The sequence below is a fragment of the Pterocles gutturalis genome, unplaced genomic scaffold (assembly GCF_000699245.1).
Source record: "Pterocles gutturalis isolate BGI_N339 unplaced genomic scaffold, ASM69924v1 scaffold13741, whole genome shotgun sequence".
Classification (NCBI taxonomy): Eukaryota; Metazoa; Chordata; class Aves; order Pterocliformes; family Pteroclidae; genus Pterocles; species Pterocles gutturalis.
The window spans coordinates 27,651-48,319 of NW_010103255.1; the positions used below are offsets into that span (position 1 = coordinate 27,651).

The following is a 20,669-nucleotide window of genomic DNA, read 5'->3' on the forward strand; positions in this document are numbered from 1 at the left end:
TTGTGGTCAATTCATCACAGGTTGTTTCTGCTGCTCATTTCTCCTCCCAGGGAGGACTGCTCGCACTCTTCCCCTGCTCCTGTGTGGGGTCCCTCCCACTGGAGTCAGTCCTCCACAAACTTCTCCAGCATGGGTCCCTCCCACAGGCTGCAGTTCTTCATGAACTGTTCCAGCATGGGTGCCTCCCATGGGGTGCAGTCCCTCAGGAACAGACTGCTCCAGCGTGGGCTTCCCACAGAGTCATGGCCTCCTTTGTGGGGAGCTGCCTGCCCTGGTGTGAGGTCCTCCCCAGGCTGCAGGTGGATCTCTCTCTGCTCCACCGTTACCTCCATGGCTGCAGGGGCACAGCTGCCTCACCATGGGCTGCACCACGGGCTGCAGGGGAATTTCTGCTCCGGCGCCTGGACAAACTCCTCCCCTCCTTCTGCACTGACCTTGGTGCCTGTGTAGTTGTTTCTCTCACACACCACTCCTGTCTCTGCTGCAGATCCCTCAGCAGTCTTTTTTTCTCCCCTCTTAAATATGATTCACGCAGGGGATCCACTGTTGCTGATTGACTCGCCCGTTGCCAGAGACAGGTCTGACTTGGAGCTGGGGGAGCTTCTGGCAGCTTCTCCCAGGAGCCACCCCTGTAGCCCCTCCCCTGCTGCCAAAACCCCACCACACAAACCCGATACAAGGGACTGAGCGAGTGCACTGTGGTTCTGTCTTCTTGAAAGAAGCTGCATAGATACTGGTGCAAGTTGGATAAAAGATTTACCAAATGGAGCTGCAAATGGTTTTAATAATTGGAATATATGTAGATCTTGTGCGAAAGAATTGTTTTTTTCCTTCTTTTGCAGTTTCTTGCACAGCCAACCACTTGAAGGAGGAGTTCTTCAACCCCTTGTTTCAAAAGACCTTGGACTATTTTCTACTGTTCAACTCCCTTTGCTCCCCTGTTACAGTGAACAAAAGATCCTCAGAAGAGGATGAGGCAGCTAAGAGGAAAACCCAAAAAAGAGACCTCCAAAGATAAAAAGGAGAGAAAACAGGCAATGCAAGAGGCCCGGCAACAAATCACCACCGTTGTGCTTCCCACGCTGGCCGTTGTAGTACTGCTGATTGTTGTGTTTGTTTACGTAGCAACTCGTCCAAATACAACTGAATGATGCAGCTTTTCAGACTTTCTAGCTTTGGGGTATTAATAATTTTATCAAGAGCCAAAAGGAACTCTCTGCCACTCTTTACAAAGGAACTTGCTGATATTTTCAGTCTTTCTCTTGGTTAGGGTCCCGCAGTTTCTCTTTAGGAATGTAACATAAAACGTATTAGTGAATGTGCCGGTACGTTTTATGGTCCAGTTCATGTGCCTTTCAGACTTTTAAAATGGTGTTTTTCTTAAATCTGTTTGAAGCTCTATATTGTAAAAGAAAATCGTGTTCTGCTATAAATTTGTAAAAAATCAGCTTTTGGCTTTTATCACTGTTATGGATAACGTTGCTCCCATGAGCTCTTGTATGTCTATTTCAGAACTTCCAAAGAAGTACATTTCTTCTTTGTACTTAATGTCATATGAAGTGCGTTGATTCAGAAACGGATATATTTATTTTTTGAATAAAAGAGAGAAGTCTTGGATTCTTCAAATTATTTTGCAAAAAATGTGATTTATTGTGAAAGCCAACATTGTGTAATATTTTTTTCATTAAACGCTATATCGTTCACTCAAAAAGAATTTCTTTTTGCTGTGAGATGCCAACATGCAAAGTGAATAATCTCACAGAAGTTGGAAAGGGAGATTCTACCAGTTCATGATGAAGTAACTAACATGAACACAGTTGTTTATCTGAATGTTAAATATTTAAATCTGTATAAAGTGGCAATAAAAAGGTGATTTTGGATACAACCCTTGATTTTAATTTTTTTTAAATTATTTTTTTAAAGGAAAGAAAAGGAACACTAGTGTAACTTAGGTCTCTAATCTGTTTGCAGAAGGGAGCTGCTGTCCTGTGACATCCCCCTCTCCCGTTCACTTAAAGGAAGGTGTGAGCACAGCTTAAGCACTTTTGTTGTAGGAAATCAAACTATAAATTCTGATCAAAATGCTTCAATAATCTGTATTCTTCTACAGCCCCTTCTTAGCCAACTATTTGAAGGCACTCAGTAAGCACTAACCTTCGGAAGAATTTGAGAAGGGAATCTGAGAACTCCTGACTGCCACTGAACTACGGGCCAAGCCAGGAACAATGTGATGCTGCAGTGCACTGAAGCGTAGCAGGAAATATTTCTGTGCCAAAAGTGAAAGACCCCTGTGAATCTTTACTTCACATGCTGGCTTTCGGCACGGGGATGGTCCCGGTGAAGTCAGTGGGATGATTCATACACATGCCAATGAAAGGCCGTGCCCTGCTTCCTGCATTAACTCTGTGTTGTTCCCGTGTAGGATGCTACTGCCAACCAATGTTGTTTTGCAAAAAAATAATTTAGGCAAGCAAATGTAATTCCCTTCAGTAGACTTTGCCCTGACGCACATCTTCCCAAAGTGGGGTGTGTCTATGGCCAGCTCTAAACTAACCCAGTTCAGAATGGGACAGATACCCAATGACACTGGGATGGCCACAGCTCATGACACTTACTGGGCCACACTGTCGGGAGTGCCTAGAATTAAACTGGCCATGCAGGCCAAGATGTTTTTATAATAGAAAATTTGCTATAAACTAAAAGGAAGAGTTTTTATTAACCGTTAGGTTGGCTTTCCCTCCAAAAAACTTGCAGCATAGTTGAGAGATCTGCACAACAAACTGCCCAGACAAGACGGTCATCATGGTTTGCCCAGAAGAGTGTTTACCCACCAAGTGACTAGCGGGAAGGCTGCTGTGGAACCCCTGTGCTCACTGAGGCGTGCACTGGGACTGAAAATTACTTCTGCTTTGGTATGAGAGCTGCTTCCTTCAACCGGAGAGATCTGAAACGATGCATCTGTAAAAGTAATTGCATAGTCTGTGTCATCTCCCAGGCACCAAACCTTTTTTGTCCTATCTGTATTTATCCTCAGTCAGGGATGGCTGCAATGGAGCTCTGATAGTTTGCCCTTTTTTGAAAGGAGGTGTTCAGCTTGAATAAAACTTGTGCCTGAAGAAGCGTGTGTAGTTTTAATATCTGTGTTCTGCAGGGTACTTGGTGTCTCAGGCGTCTAGAATAGAAGCAAAGTTTCTGCTAACTTCTTCCATACATTCATCCTCCTCATCTTCCTCTCCCATAGATCCTTCACCAAGGTTTTCCTAGCCCTGTTAGTTCTGTGATACTTTCTGACAGCTCGAACAAGGTCCCTGTGACTTTCCCATCTCCGAGCAGTGGATTTATTTCAGTCTGTTCCACCCGTAAGGCTTTTTGATCAGCCCAAGCAATAACTTCATAATTTGGAAAGCCTTCCCTGAAACTGTTCAGAGTCATTATGTGATATTTTTTTCCCCCTTCATTTTCTGCAAGAGTTGAGTCTGTGACACATAAGAGCAATTAACTGGCTGATAAATAGGTAAAAGGTCAGCTGGGTTAGATAATATTTAAGAGTACTTCTTCTAATGAGATGTTGCATTGCTGCTGCTTTTCTTATCCCCTCCCTTTGTCTCTTGTCATCTGCAAATTCGTCAGGTCACAGTAATAATCTTTTTGGAGCCAAATGTTTATTAACACAAACCGATAGCTTAATGCTAATAAGAGACATTGTGTATTTCAGCTCCCTGAAATGTGCAATTTTACTGAGTGCTAATTGAGTTACGCATTCTGAATTGTTCCTTATGCAAAAGCTAGAATTGATTTCACAGTTTGAATCTTCAAAAAATATATTTTTCTCTAGTAAACAATGAAGTTGGATTCTGACATTTTCTACCGAATTCCCTTTTACTAGTATCGGATGTGAGAACGCGCCTTTGGAAAAATGGTATGAAGCCTCTGTAGACAGAACCTGTCAAAAATCACTCGGAAATAATCGGGAAGTAAGCTAATGGCAGTTGCCCAAATGTCAACTCGTGTGAACTTCTCAGACGAAGGTGTAACTGTGTCTCTGTATTTTTAACTGTATGTATTACTCCAAGTGTCAGTTGCCTTCAAAAACGTTTCAGAAAAAGGGTTTCAAACATTTTCCCAGCATACAGTAGCTTGTGGGCAAAACTGAATGATTTATTACAACCGTTTTACAAGAAAACTCATGCTGAGATACTTCTTCAGCAGTGTCTTATGATATAGTTTCCGAGAACGCTCATTATCAGGTGAAGTCATTAAAAACCTGCCATTGCCTTCTGATAAATCAAGTTATAGACGCAATTTTTTAAAACCAGTTTTTCAAAGCATAAATCAAGTCTGAGTCAAATACTTAAAGATCAAGGTTTGAATGGAGTTTTATAAATGTCTTTGAAGGGCTAAGAAAATAAAGGCATCATGTATTCTCGCAATGGGTAAATGCCCATCTGGGTTAAAAATGGCCCTGCTCCCCAAAACGCAAGTGAGAGAAGCCAGTGACTCTGCCCCTGGTCTGAAGGAAGAGCTACAAATATTTTCAGAACTCAGAGAAAGTGGTTCTCAGTCTTATGTTTCAATCCACCCACAAGAAAATGTTTACTTACTTAGATCCTCATAGTCAGAAAACAGCGCTTTTAAATACATACGGCAGAGGAAACGCACCATTTTCTTCAGATTTGTGCTTGGTGCCCAGATGGCATGTGTACAGGTTTGAATGCTCCTGTAGCTCTGGAAGATGCGAACTAGAGCCTGCACTTCGACTGACTCTCCGTTTTGGACCTGCACCACAGAGAGGTTTCTGCCCAGGAGGAGTTTCTTACCAGGGCAGGTGGTTCCAGTTCACACGCTCCGCACCAGGAAAGCAAAGTCCTGGGTCTCAGCTGAGCATCTTCATCAGTACAGATGGAGGTGTTTGCTGGTGTCTTCTGTGTACTTCTGTTTCAACCAACAAAACTCTTGTTCTGGTGTTTACATGGGATACCAGGGTCCAAGACTCCTGTGGGATTTCTTGCTCCATCTGGGATTGTACAAGGGTTCACATCAGGTAAAGTAAATGCTGCATCTGTTGCAGGAAATTCAGTGGTGGGATGGTTTAGGACTGTTCTTTGCACAGAAACATTTTCTCATAAGGTAACTGGGCAAAAACATTCTTGATAAATCTGTTTCAAAGCCCCCAGCAGATTGGTTATGAGCGGATTAGAGGAACAAACCAGTTGGTTTGTTGGTTGAGCAAGTGAGGCTGGAGCACAGTGCATCAGTGTCCAGGGGCATTGCTTAATCCACCAGAGGAAATTAAGATGCAGTACATTAAATTACAGCCTAGTTATGGATTTGAGGGTGTCCAAGTGATTAAATAGTAACACAGACACAGTGAACTTTGCGATCTGAACCCTACAGTGAGGAAAAAACAACACACAGTTCCCACATTGGTTTGGCCACTTCAAACGAGCTCTGCTATGAGCAATCTCTAACCTAATGTTTTTTTCTCAGTAGACTGCTGTGTCTGAGAAGAAGAAGAAGAAAACTTCCCTAGCACAAGGCAGCTGATGTGAAGCCTAGTGGTTAGTTATTTTGCGTAGAATTAAATGGAAGAAAGTGGTTGAGAGTGATATAATTGGCTGTTGTAGGTTGTAACGCCAGACAGGAATGTAATCCCATCATCCGTATGATACAGGGTAAGGACCTTCCCGCAGTGCCCACTGCCTCCTTACAGCTGTTTGGTCCCTGGGGAGACCCACGGGCAGAAAGCAGCAGGACTGAACGGAGTTCAGCACATACCTGATCTGGCTGTGTAAATCAAATTTTGATGACTGGCATGACATAGCATAGATGTACAATCACCTGGGGCTCATCTCATGAGACAGTCTCGGTTGATGACTTCTTTCTCATCCCTGCTGGTGGTGTTCAGGGTACCTGCCGTCCCTCTGACACACTCCCATTCTCATACTCTGAAATTTCCCATACAAAAAAGAAGAGAGTAAAACATGGTAGGAAGAGAATGCGCTAAATACCCAACTTTCAAGCGAGCCACTTAAAAGTGTTTCTGTTCAGTTACTGTGGCTTCACCGACAGCCCCATCAGACTAAGTTTTGGGAAGTGAATTGGACAGCAATGGTCTGGCAGCTCTTTTACCACCAACTATTTCAAAATTACATCTCGATGAAACATGTTGGCAACTGTGTATACATGACCTCTGTTTTTCCTTCAGTGAAAAAAGCTGGGGCAGCCTGAGCCATTGTTCTTTTTATTTAAAACAAGTCTTTCAACAGGGAGCCAAAAAAATGATTTTCAGTCAGGCTTTGAAAAATCATAAAAGTAGTCCAGCAGCATACAAGAATTTTCCATTGCCCAGCTATTCACAAAGTAGAATAGAAATTTTCTGTGTGTTTTGGGTAATTTGTAGCTCCCAAACGTTGCACCTTGTCCTGTCGAATGAACTTATAATTAATAACTCAATTTTTCAATTTTATTGGTGATTTCAGAAAGTTCTAGCCTTGGACCCTTCTGATTATTCCTTTTTTGACAATATACATGCATCTCCAATATCTTTTCATAAGGTATATAATTGCTCAGCCTTTATTATTTTTCCTGTCCTTTAAAAAGTTTTCCAAATAATCTGAAAAGTGGCACATGTTGTACAAACTATTTTTGCCATGATAACATCAGGGATATGTATTTTCCTTTGGAAACCTCTCACCAGTTGAATCGAATTTCTGCCTTTAACACAGCTCAAGTGCTCCGAACCAGTGGTGTGGCTCTGACTGTCCTCTTGCCCTTCTGGCAGCGACGGGCTCCTGTTTAAATTGGGGATTGTCAGATTAGGAACTTTTGCTGGGTTCGGCTAGCGAAGAGAAGGGTGACTTTTCAGGTAAGTATGTGTTAAAAAAATGGCACTTTGATCCATGCTGTCTCAGCACATTTGGAGCATGATATGCTCTGAGCAGGAAATAACAGTAAATAAGTCAGCTGGGCAGTACAGGTACTTTGCGGTTTTCAGTGTTTTTCACAAGGAGTTTATTATATAGCGTTACACAAAAACCAGGCTGAAACTAAGTCTGTTATTTCATTAGCCAAAGTTAGTAGCTTGGTGAGATCTTAAAAAGCTTTGGAAAAAAATCTTAATTCGTTCATCCCTGGAGGTGTTCAAGGCCAGGCTGGATGAGGCTTTGAGCAACCTGGGCTAGTGGAGGGTGTCCCTGCCCATGGCAGGGGGGTTGGAACTCGATGATCTTTAAGGTCCCTTCCAACCCAAACCATTCTATGATTCTATGATTCTGTGATTTTTTGATAATTTCATTCATTCATTCTGTATCATCACACAGACCTGTCTCATGAGAGGGATCCTCAGGCCTGGACTGGACTCAGCCACGTAACATTTCTTTGAAGAGCTGGAGCTCACTGTCTTCTTGTGTTTAAATCTTTCAGTGGCAAAGGAATCTGGCTAGCTGGCTAATATCCCATATTTTTTTTTCTCTTGCCCTTCTGAGAGACAACATTTTGCAGTCTTTCTGCTTCTACAGATCTTTTCCAGCTTAAAATTTAGCTTCATTTTCAGAGGTTCCTACATTTCTTCATTAGTTCTTTTAAAACTCCCAGATGCATCTCTCTTTAAGTTGAGGATACATATATATTTAGTTTGTTCAGATGTCCTTCCATCATCTTTTTATTCAGTCCTCATTCCTCCAGCTGAGTCTAGTAATTTTCCTGAATTTTCCTGTAAAATGTTCTTTGATGTCCTCATTTTCATTACTCGTTTTATTGCAAACCAAGCCAAACTGGTATTTAAAATCTTGGTATTTTGTGTAAGTGTGACGTAGTGTATTTTGTCTTAATGGAAGTAGAGCTTCCAAAAACAATTTACATTTTTGCTGGGGTCTTGAATATTAATGAGGCTTCATTTACTCACAAACTGGAGCTGTTTTGACAGTCTGGTATTATTTTTATCCAGATTTTTCCAGGAAGTTGGCAGCAGTATATGCTGGAAAGCAGTTCTTCAGTATCTCTTTCACTGAAATTGGTGGTTCATCAACGCTGTCTGTAATTTGGGTTTCGCTTGCACAGCAATAGAATTCACTATGAATTGCAAATAAAAGGAATCGCAACATTATGCAGTTTTTCGGCACATGGAGTTGAATTAACTGCTCAGTTTTATAATGTGTTTCTATGCTGTAGAAAAGTATAAAGAATTTAGGCCCTTACCTAAAACAAGTTGTCTGAAGTTAAAGGTTTTTTCCCTGTTCTAATCTAGTTAAACAATGAGCCAGCATAGTATCAAAACATCAATACTAGAACAGGTGCTTTTGAAGGCTGGATTTAAAAACTGTAAAGTATTACTGTAAAGCATGTAAAGCACCTGAGATCAGGCTCTGCCCCAGGCGAAGTCTATAGGTCTGGCAAAAGAGGCAATACAGGTGGCTTCAAAGTACGAGCTTTGTCTGTTCATCTTCCCCTCATGGACCTGCATGGCTTAGAGCATAAGAAAGAGCGAGCTGAAACTTATTTTGAGAGTCCCAGGGGCTATTTCTACAGCCAAGAATAACCAGAGCATAGATAAGCTCTTTATGCTGGGAGCTATGACATGGCTAAAGACCCCTATTATTCTTGTTCTGTGCAATCTAGGGAATTTCTCTGGGCTGCTTATATTTTCAAGGGAATAATTCCACTTATTAGCCCTCTGTACATCACAGAATTGAAAGTATCTTACTTAATTTACAGTGCTGTGACAGGGGCTCTGCTGCACACAATTTAACTGTGCAAACCCACCTGTGTATTTTAGAATATGTTTAGGGTATGATATTTTGTAATATAGTCAAGTTACAATCTATCTAAATCCATAGGATAATGATTATTTTATTGAAACCTCGGTGTTAAAAAGACATGCTATTTGCAATATGCCCAAATACACGAAGCAGCTAGTTGCAGACTTTGGTTATAAGAAACGCATGGCTGATTATGTGGTTTTATTGTCTTAATCGTGTGACTGGCTTAAGTATGCCTGCTTTGCTGTATCCTGGCATATTTTTTTAGAGTGTTTTCAGAATGTCTTTGCAATTCTTCAAGGTGCAAATTTAAACGTTCTTCAAATTCTCTTGTATGTTTCTCTTCCTCTTGAAGGAATTTTTCTGTTGCAAGGAAGGACATCTCAGGGGGAGACTGAGCAATGAATAGAAAATCATGGTTAGTCAAAACCAGCAACTACTACAACATGTTTGCATTATCAACTTTTACATTTGAAAAACATCTTAACCTAGAGCAGCTAATAGTGCTACAACACTTTCTTTCTCTCCAAGAAACCATGGATTTGGGCACACATTTTTAAAGGAATTCCGGTGCCTAAATGACATAATGTGAACATGATGTTTGAATACCTGTGATATTCATGGCGTTAGGATGTAGATTTACCATTAACAATTTTAATGTACCATTAGACAGAATTAAGCTGCTTCAGAACCTCCAAAATCTTTGGATCAGCTGAAGGTTACGTTGGTCACTTGTATAATTTAGACCAGGATAGAGGACTATAATCTATTTTTTGGAATTACAGAATATAACTAGTGTTGGGTACTGCTGATTGCCTCCTGTAATTTTAGCTCTCCGCTTCGCTGATGTGATGCTTTCTGGGGAAAGGAAGAAAACCGATGCTCATTTCAGTACCATCAACTCCAAGCCCCAAAATTCCAGAGAATGGGCTAAATTTTATTTGCTGCAAGGAGTTCACTGAAAAATCTTTCAATTTAATGAGCACTTAGTAGACTGAGACATAAGGCACACCAAAATCAGTCTTAAAATGGTTGTCATGGGATGCAGAGTTGTAGAAAGCAAAAGACATGAGTGATTCTTTGCTGGAACAACTTCTAAATTTTAAAGCAGCCATTTTTGTTAATAGTTTTTGATAATACTTAAAATGCATTCATTGTGATGTCTTTATCAAAAGAAATATGAAATCATTTTTCTTTTCCTAAAGACATTATGCTTGTTTGAATAAATTCAATGTTTATTTGTATAGATAAATACGATTTTATGACCAATTTTTAACAGTCAACTGAGAAAAAACTTAGCATAGGAGCTGTAATACTGAGTAAGAGAAAGATAACTTTCTGTCTTTACGTGATCATATATTGAGTAAGATGATTGACATTTATTATCTTAATTAAACCATATGTTAAATAGTTTTAATGACTGATTATTTGTCTAGAATCTTGGGTTTTGTTTTTCCTAGAATGTAAAGAGGAGAATTTATCTGTCAGCCCATCAAGAAGGAATGGCTTTGAATGATTTAAATATTTAAATGTTTTGTGGAAAAGGCCAATTCTGTTGCACCTGTGATTTTTTATTCTAGGCTCCATTGTATCAGTATGGGGTATTCCCTATTTCCACGGCAACTAGAGGCACATTTGGTCTTTGCTTTCTGCCTGGTTTAAAACTGCCCTTTAGCATCTTTTCAGGCCAAGAGTTACTGACTAGAGAAATGCTTTAAAGTACTATTCTATTGAAACTCTTTGCAGCAGACCTTGAGATGAAATTTTGAGATTTCTTACAGGAAATCCCTTTTCTTTTCAAAGTAAAGCAAGTAAGCGATAGCCAGAAAAATTCTGAATGTAATACCATCCCTCTGGTATGAGACAGGCTTTCTGATTTATAGGGTTCCTAGAATGAAATTCGCAGATAGAGCAGAATCTCAGTCCCTCCAAATTAGTGTTTTAACAGGGCAGGGAAGAAAAAGTGACTTAATTTGCCGTGTAGGAATAAGGAACCCAAAGGTATTAGATCACTTTGTGCCACAATACTCTTCTATCAATCTCTGCACTAGCAGGGATAAGAAATAATGTTAATCTGCCAACATTTGAGAAACTCTGGAGGAAGATCACCTTCCTCATAAGCACATGCATAATCTCCCACCCATAAATCATCATTGTTTTCATATGAAGTGTTGTTCCTTAGATTTGGAATGCCATGGCTACATGCACATTTATTTCTTCATGGGCTAGGTCACAAAAATATCTCATTGTGATGTTTGGATTCAATGACAGAGTTGGCAGCACTGTTTTGAAGCATTTGAAGAAGGTTTTTGTATTATGAAGAAGACATTGGATTTGGAGGCTTTACTTAAAGAATCACCATGTATTTTGCTTACTGAATACCAGCTCTGAAATCACTGATTCAGTATTGAGCAAATAAAATACTTCCCGAGAGAAGCATAAGAAACTGGGAAAATGTGAATCTGATATATGAATTTAATTAGAGAAAAACAGTCATGTCAGGCTTTTCCAGACAGCAGACTGACATGAGCACTAGTTTTCAGAAATGCTATATTGAGTTGTAAGAGATTCTCAGAGATTCATTATAACAATGTTTACAATTGCTGATTTGTCATTAGAAATACATTGGCCTCATGATCAAGCTATCTTCCTAAAATGCTAGTGTCCTTTGCTTCTTTGCAAAGGTGCTTACTTTGATGTTTTTTTTCTTGAATACGCTGTAAACTGCAAATGAGACATTCCCTCAGAGTTGAGAGAAGAATGTTTATCACTTAGAATAAGCAGATGATGGTTCCCTACAGCTCCTTACCCGAGGGTTAGACATCACTGACTATCATTTTAGATAGGTCCCTAATGCACTGGTTTTTATGCATTTCGAGAGAAGGTTGTATCCAAACAAGTCTAAAAGGCAACATTTCTTGTTAGTAACTAAGCTTTGCTTTCCAAGCCTCTGGTCTGTTCTTTCAACATGTTCTTTATTGTCTTTACTTTCAGTGCCTGAGGAAGAAAAACCATAAAGAAACTGTTTTAATCCATGTCTCAGGTGAGATTCATGGTCCCTAGTTTTGAATATGTTTTCCTTAGATAACACTTTTATGTCTTTTGGTTTTCTAATGAGCTGGACAGAAATGGATTAATTGGTAAGCTTTCAACCTTACTTCTTTAGGTAGTTAGGCAACAAAGACTCTGCTTTTTAATTTCTCCAGTGTCAGCTGATCCCATATTTCTTTGGTGTAGACCAAAATTTTTGCCTCATGTTTTGCTGGAAATGAAGGAGTGCACCTGACAGAGATGCATATTTCCACATATGAAATACATGCTAAATATGTCTTCTCCATAAGCAAGAACCTCCCAAAGTACTTCTGAATTAACTCTGGGTTGCTGGGGAGAAGCACTCCAGGAAGCTAGGTCTGTTCTTTCTCACAGACTGCCTAATTCGTTTGCCTAGAGTTAATCTCTTTCTTGCCCCAGAGTTGTCCCAGAATTCTTGGATGCACCTTCAGCAGGGCAGCAAGAAAGCTTTAACACATGGGATATTCTAACATTTAGTGGTCAAGCCATGAGTGGTCAAATCCCAGAGTGTTGAAGTCTTCTCATGGGTAGCCCCTTTTACTTTCCAGGAAAGTTCTTCTAACACCAAGACTAGAAATTGGTCTTGATAATTTTTGTCTCGCTGTGACTAAAGTTGGGGTCTTTTGGGGGTAGTTTCTTTTAACGTTACATCGCAATATGTCTTAGGCAGCCAGTACACGTGCCTGTCTTCCACATGCTTCTGGCTCATATGTGAAAATCAAAATTGAGATGTGTAGGAAATTGACAAGCCATAGAGGAAGGTTTTCAGAGGACCTAAGTATTTAGGTAATAGCAATACCTAAGAGTGAGGGGCCTGGACCAAGCACACCTCTGGGTGGGATCAAGACTGTCAAAGTCATTCCTAATAAAGTCCAGTGGTAAAATTTCCACAACTTTCTATTGCAATCTGTTTAGGAAGCAAGTTCCCACACACACATTACAAAGTGTCCTAATACCTGATTTAAATTTTCCTTGCTACAGCTTAAGTCTTTCTTGTCTTTCCAAGCCTTGAAAACAAGAACAGACAATGTCTGTCCATCATCTAAGAGAAACATGAAGGTATTTGTGACTAAAAGTTAAAGATCCAGATTGGGAAGCGGAATGTGTATGACTGCTTGTTCCAAATGAAATGGGGAAATTGTGTAGAAGTGGACTTCTCTGAAGCTGCAAATAGTCTTATTGGCTACTTGTTAAAAATCTAATTATTTATTTATTTACTTGCTTATTTTCTGAAGCTGGACATTGGACTGTTCTATGGAATAGTCTTCCCAGAGACTGGGAATGGATCAGGCAACCATATTCTGAAGTTGTTCACTTCAGAAAGAGAGCATAGCCCAAAGAAAAAGTTCAGAGAAAAAGTATTTCCCTAGGTTTGGAAAGCCTTGAAACAAGAACTTTTGGGGTGATGGCAATTTCCACTGAATCCCAGCTGAGCTTTCTAGTTTACTCTAAGGCAAGAGTGACTTTCTCTACACATGTAACCTCTAAGTAAGAATGTGAAAGGACAGAGGTTCCAGTGAAATATTTAGTACGGTTGTCTGAAGATTCTCTACTGGGAGGAGAGATGTAAGTCTCCGTCTAAAGCCCTAGAGACTATTTTCTCTCTTCCCTAAATACCAGCAGAGTAATTTTGGTAGGTATCAGGACATCACCTGCAATTCTGATGTTTTCAATTGGTGCTACAAATATTCTTCAGAAAAATGGTCCCTTATAACATCTTTAGAAGCTTTGAACATACTGGAGATTTCACTTAGGTGAAACATCAGTCCTGAAAACTCTGTCAAAGAACTCTATTTTGCAACATATTGCATGTTTTTTTCCTCTTTCTCCTTGGTGCAATGGCTTTCCATTTGAACACAGAACTCTAGAGTAACAGACTGTTGAATCATCTCTGTGCTAAAGCTGTGGCATCCACTGTCAGTCTGAGTGATGATTTAATTTTAGCGATCTTCTGAACTTGTACCTGCTTCAATGCCACTGATTTAGACTCTGTATGAGAAATATCCCTTGCTTAATAGTTTCATTATGTACTTTGCCCACACACCAGCTGGAAAGTGTTTTCCTCATAATGTAGTCAACTGCCTTGGCATCGACCCTGTCCTGAGTGCCAGCTGGGAAATAGTTTCCCCTCCAGCTTGCAAAAGTGTCTCAGAATGGGCATTTACCCTGCCCTGGCTGGAATGAGAAGCTTTGTGATCTGCTGTCTGTCTGACACTTCTGACAGGAGAGAGGAGGAGATTGGTATTTATCTGACTGTCCTGAAAATGTCCAGACAATTCTTTTTGTGATTAGCAGTTTAAAGAGGAAAACTCTAAAGACATGAGAAACCAAAAGCCATTTACTTAAAATTCCTGTGAAGCATAAGAATATAAAAATCGAAGTGAGGTCAAACACCCAGGACTATGTGGTTCTCACTGTTCTCTGACTACGGGGGGACAGCTGCCGGGACCACAGTCAGTGAAGGGCTGCACTGCAATCCCTGCTTCCCAGGCAGGCCATCGCTGTGGTCCTCCCTGTCTACAGTGAGATTCTGGAACATGGAGACAGTCTTCCAGCAGCCTGTCTCTGATAGGAAAGGATGCGTGTCCATTTCAGAAGTGGACAGCAGAACCGGGGTACGACAACCCCAAACTGCTTCAAGATGATTGCTGGTGTCACGATGGTTCTTGGCTCCTACTTAAGGTGACAAGTAGCAAGAAAATTGCCTGTTGGTGCCCTCCAGTAAATGCTGAAGTCTTCTCCTCACTCTACAGGCTCAGCCACACACCTGCAGTTCAGGATCCCCTGGGTACAAAGGTGCATGTGTCACAGCTGGACAGAGGGATGGCTACAGTCCATTCCTGACTAATCCGTTAGTTCCATTGTTTAATGATGGTGTGGTTGTGTGGTTTGAGGTCTGGAAAGTAAGTCCTAAATTTCCAAGTGGAAAAAAATAGTGGCCTATAGTGGAGGCCTAAGGAAGAATAGAAGATAATAAGGAAGAGGATAAAGCTCAACTTTAAAGGGAGATCTAAAGTCAAAGAATTATGGAATGTTTTTCCTAAGAAGTTGCCCTAGGCAAAGTGGGATTTATCACACTTGTCATGGAAGTTGGTAATCTCCAGCCTATGAAGACTGAAAGAAAGAATGCTGTACTATTACTCTTTCGTTTCAAGAAAAATAACGATTACAGCAGTAATAATTTCTGTTCCTTTTCAAATACAATAGCTACCACATACAAAATAGTTGCTGCAATTCCTCTAATTTCATCCATCAAATGAATGCTGTAGAGACTTGATTTGTCTAACAGCACTTAAGGCAGTGAGTTTGCAGGCATTATGGAAATACACTTAAAGCAGAGTGCCCTTAGAGAAGACAGTATGAAACAGAGTGCCCCAACATAGAAGGCAATGAGCTAAAATATAGAAATCTCTCTTACAGTCACATAATGGAAGGTAATTATCACCATCATTATTAGTACAGAGGTATGGCCCAGCAGGGGATGTTTAATCTCCAGAAAACTGCATTTATGTAAGGATAAGGTATTTCCATTTTTGCTGGGCTGGCAGTGTATAAATAATGACAACAGGAATAATCTATTTTTTTGGCTTCTCCAAGGCTGCATGTGGTCCACAGGTGGATCTCTGAGAATATATGTGTTATAGGAAAATAGTTACTTACGGATAATTTGATTTCTTCTGCATTGTAAGCAGGGCTCAGTGAGCTGCCTGTTCTGCCCTTTTCAGGAAACGGCCCATCAAAGCCTAAAGAAAACCCCACTGGTGGTGATGGAGATTTATAATCTATTTTCTTTTCACGACCTCTGTGAAGTGTATGAGAAGGTAAAGTGCTGTCACTTTTTGAACGAATGATATTGCCTTGGCCATATAAAGCTGGACTACAGTTTCTGTGGTATCCACTGGCTGTGAACATAGCAGTCTGCTGATGTTCCATTTCCCATGGATCTTTCTTTTGGGAAGTTCTAAAAGAGAAAAAAAAATATGAATACCAGTTAAAACTCGAAGCTGTCACAGCAAAGCCAGGGGTTTTAAAATTGTATTTGTTTGTGCAATTTTGATTACTTAGCTGTTCAGACTGCTTCATGCATCAAGTTACAGGCATAAGATCAAGCACTACCAAATGGCAGCAATTTAGCAACTCTCCACCTCCGTTACTGCAAATGTCTGAGTGTGCCTTCTCTGGCTGCTTCAGCTGGGACTTAAATCACGCTAATTTAAACCATTTCACTGGAGCTTAAGTTGAGTAGCCTTGCCATATAATTGTGGCAGGACACAAACTCACTTCAGGTATTGAAGATACCAATACTTCTTAAGTGTTTGTTACCCGTCCTTTGCCAAAGGTTGGCTTTAGCTTTGCAGTGGAAGAAGCTATGTAAGCACTCTTCAGCCATGTCTTGATAACTTCATTTACAGTATGATGGGAATTTAACCACACAAATAGAGGAAATGAAATATGAAAGTGTGAGATGGGAAACAAAAACTATTATTAGTGGTTGGATAATTAGTCAATTTTGATAAACAACTATGTTCAAGTAGCCAGAATTTAGAATAAATGTTTCAATAAGTTAAATAAAAATATAATAGAGGAATCTTTGATCCGGAATTTTTACTGCAGTACTAATTTTGCCACTGATTTAATTATAACACTTTGGAGATTAATATGACAAATAAAGATTTTTTTTAATATATGTATTTTTTTAATTGTACGAGAACATGCTTTTGTAACAATAAGTGAAATCTTCAATAAGTGAAGGGGGGTTGGAACTAGATGATCTCTAAGGGCCCTTCCAACCCAAAACCATTCTATGATTCTGTGATCCTAAAACACTTTACTAATTTGAAATGCAGCTATAAAAGTTTTTAAAGAACAAGTTCTCTGCCACTAAAATACAATTATTATAAATATTCAATGATATGCAGTGCTGCTCAGATCCAAAGAAAATAGATCTTTGAAAAAAAAAATAAAAAAGAAGAACTTGCCAAGCACAGGGAAAGGACAATGTTTTCTACAGAAAGATCACACACTCATTTTCTATTCTTAATTTAAATATTTGGTGTTGGGAGAGACTGCTATGCAGTCTTAATGGACCCTGCTTGTAGGTAAGCCCTGAAGCATGAAACTGAGTACCCCATAAATGGACTGCGCAGAACAACTCAGAGAACTAATGAAGAACATATTTTTCTCTGATTATAAAAGAAGCAGAGATTAAGGTACTCTGAATGCTACAGGAAAGCAAATTGTAAGCATGATACTATAATATTATTATTACTGTAATATTATTATTACACGTTCTAACATAAAACTCTCTGACAATATTCACCAAACCTTCCGGTTTTCTAAATCACCTAAAATATTTGCCTTTGGGGGGTAGAATTTCATTTTTATTTCATGCTTTTCTTTAAATAAATACACTCTGCTCTTTGGCACAGAATACCTTTTTTTCTTTTTTTTTCTCCTGTTTTAAAGTCCATTCTATCTATTGTTTGGATGAAGGGCACAGTGAAAAAACTGCCACAACTGAAGATAGATGGCATGAATAATAAAAACACAGATTTTTTTTTCATCTTGTGTTCTGACCTTTTTGGAAGTAATTTCCTCTGTAAACCCACAGTAAAGTCTATGTGATCTATGTTCTTTTTTTTCCCCCAGAACTGCTTCTCTATGTATTTAATAACAGTTATTACTGTTATGTTATAGCTTACTTCACTAAGACCAGAATTTTCAGACTTGGGTGCCTACAGTTATTGTAGGTTTTAGATAGTAAAACCAGACACCACCACCCTCCCCCCGAAAAAAGAACGATTTTTTAAAGGGACTCTAGTTCCTACTGTAATCCATAGGATTGTTGCGGCTGTTTGCTATCTTGGAAAAACATGACACTTACATTTAGGTGCTTTGATATGGATACTACGCCTTCACTTCAGACAAATTTCACAGTTGGGGTTTAAATTTCTGCCAGTTCAGTGCAAAATAATATCTAAGAACAGAGTTCTAGCTTGAATACAAATGTAAAGGTAGGCAAATATCTGCAAATTCATAAAAACCTGTTCATTTGTTAACACTGGCAATGCAAATCCACAATCACTGCAGTGGAATAACTTATGCTTTCAGTGGGTTTACTGTCATAGAGTATTAACATACACACATATGTCACAAAAATAATATCATGGTTGACATGGTGACATATGGGACAAGAAGTGAAAGAACTATGTCCTCACAAAGGGAATTTATATAGACAGGATCGATTTTTTCCAAGCGCATATATAAAATCAGCCTGTTCCCTATGCAATCAATGACTTCAGTGGTGCAAAACAAATTCCTTACACAGCTTGTGCTGGTCAACCTCATCTTGATAAAGAAAACAAATATTTAATGACCAGAATGTCTTCAGAATTTGTGCTGTTGCTTTTACCTTGCAAATATAACTGCTAGCTTGATTTTAAAAATGGTTAAAAAATATTTTCCTGAAGAGATTGTTTTCACTGCTTCCAGTTTATTTATTGCAATAACTGATGCAGTGGTGAGTATGACTAAGAGTGTGTGACCTCCAAAGGGTAGTGAAAACCTCCTCAAGACAGATACTTCACTGTCAAAACAGATCCTTTAAGGGATCCCCAGCTACCTTCACAGGCATTCAGTCCTAGCCTTTCCCCCTCACTTTTGCCACATGGTGAAAGTGCACTTTGGCTTGACCAATTACCTATTTCGTGTATATTTTTATGGTAAATAAGTAGCCTTTCATTTGGGAACACACATGCATGTTTTAATTTTGGAAGAAACAGGCTAAACATATCAGCTTCATCAGAGAAAGCCCTCTTCAACCATGCCAAAATTTAAATCAACTGTATGCGGCCAAGGTCTAAATAAAGGATTGAAATCTTGAGGGTGAGGAAAGCTTATGTAAATGGCAATTAGAAGTACATCAATTATCAGATATTAGAACAGTAATTAATTAAAGTGGTTATAGGTAGGATGTGGCCATGGTCTTTTTTAGCAAAAAGATGCCAATCCTGCATATCTTACTTTGTAATATTTAGAGTCATCATACCTCTTTCTAAATAGCCAGTATAACTTCCTGCAATTTCCTGTGTTTTCTCTAGAGGTCTCCTATCTAATGACTGTGCCCATGCCTAGGATTCTAGTCCTGATTGTGAGACATGACAGAAAAATATTATAGAATATACTTGGTTGAAGACTTTTTTTTCATTGTGCAAATCTTTCTAGGTTTCTGAATGCAAGTAGGAAAACCAAAAAGTACAGCTTCTGAAAACTACACAAATGCAGCCCCCCACCTTGCACAAACACCATGTTTTCTATTTTTTTACTATGTAAAAAAAGACTTTCTGCCCTTTCTACAGTGCCATAATTACCATGGAAACAGAACTGCAAATTAAAACAGAAATAACATGGTTCATGCTCACAATAAAATAAAACATACCCCAGAGTTTAACTCAACTAACATCAATTGCCTGGTTTATCTGCATACATTTGATGGTTGAAAATTTAGCTTTTTGAGAAAATCTTGAGGTAGTTCCCTGTTTGGGAGCAGCGAACTGATAGTATAGAGAGGGCCCAATCTTAAAAAGACTTGCTGGCTGATGTGTATATACAGTACAGGTGGAATCTGTGTATTTTTTGATATTTATTTAGCTAAATAGCTTTTCATTTAGGAAATCAAATGCATGTTTTAGGTCCTCAAAACCAGGCTCATTCTTTCTGTTTCAACAGATTAATTAGAATAATAATTTAAGTTGTGTTCAGTAGCGTGGCTGAGACTTGTGTTGTGTGGAAGGTCATCTCTCCCAGGTTTCTCTCTCCTAGTTTTGATTAACATTGGTCTTCAATGGCTATGAAATCAAAAGCCTTCAAATTACCTACATAGTTCTATTATCTCTTACAGTTAAATTCTCATGAATGAAATTTCGCAGTTCCTCATGTACAGCAAGTGTAATTCATGAGAAAATGGAAAAAAAAAATCTTACTTTTCCTCAAGAAGAGTGGAAGCATGGGCACATATTGCGCTGACCAATTTTTGGTGAAACTATGAGACCTATGGGTACAGAATAGTCTGTATCTTGCTTTGTAAATATTTGTTTCAGTAAAACCTTCAGCATCATTTGAAACTTAGTAGGAAAACCACGATACCTGCCACTTGCACATATATATATGTGTGTATTATGTATATGCACGTATATGTACGTACATACATACATGTTTGCATATTCACAAATACTGCCTCCAACACTAAATGTTATATTTAAAAGGAAATTTTAGGCAAGGATATAGCTACATATAATGGGGTGCCTTTCTATTTTGCAAAAAAAACAACTTTAAATTTTGCCAAAGACTAGATGTATGAGTTTGAAATCCTAACCTGGCCATTTTTGGCTCTAATTATTTAAACTTCGCTTCACAAAACTGTTTGACATTAGCACTATGATGTATGTTCTTTATTACAAATGATAGAATGATTTAGCTTTCTATCATTTTTTACTCTCTTGTACTGTGAAATATTGTTTAGCGGGGAGTTTAATTTCCTTTTTTTTTTTTTTACTGCAATGCCATGATTATAACATGTTTGAAGGTAATTCAGTGCTTAACTGAATACAGGGAATTAAGAAGAAATTCATCACTACAATATGTTTCTATGAGTCTGAGTATTCTTTAGTCTCATAATTTTTCCCTAACAATGAGTTTATTGTAGTAATGATTTATTCAGGGCATCTGAAATTATTATTTTTTTTTAAATCAGGTCACCCAAGAACACCAAAACTAGACAAGACATTAAAATACATTTAATGAAACTTCCAACAAATGAAAGTGGTGGGACACAAAGCTTTT

At 39.0% G+C, this 20,669-nt stretch overlaps 2 protein-coding genes across 2 annotated transcripts in view; one reads left to right on the forward strand and one right to left on the reverse strand.

Moving 5' to 3' along the window:
* Positions 1–845: 845 nt before the first annotated feature.
* SMCO4 (single-pass membrane protein with coiled-coil domains 4) lies at positions 846–1,697 on the forward strand. Its single transcript, XM_010086656.1, has one exon. It carries the CDS (start codon positions 972–974, stop codon positions 1,149–1,151), a length of 180 nt encoding a protein of 59 aa, XP_010084958.1. The 5' UTR covers positions 846–971; the 3' UTR covers positions 1,152–1,697.
* A 7,285-nt stretch (positions 1,698–8,982) lies between these two features.
* CCDC67 (coiled-coil domain containing 67) overlaps positions 8,983–20,669 on the reverse strand; it is a 44,023-nt gene continuing 32,336 nt past the window's right edge. Inside the window, exons 12-13 of the mRNA XM_010086657.1 lie at positions 15,489–15,630; positions 8,983–9,150 (exon numbers count right to left, since the gene is read on the reverse strand). Coding sequence (XP_010084959.1) covers positions 8,983–9,150; positions 15,489–15,630 — 310 coding nt within the window. The remainder of the gene's footprint in view (positions 9,151–15,488; positions 15,631–20,669) is intronic.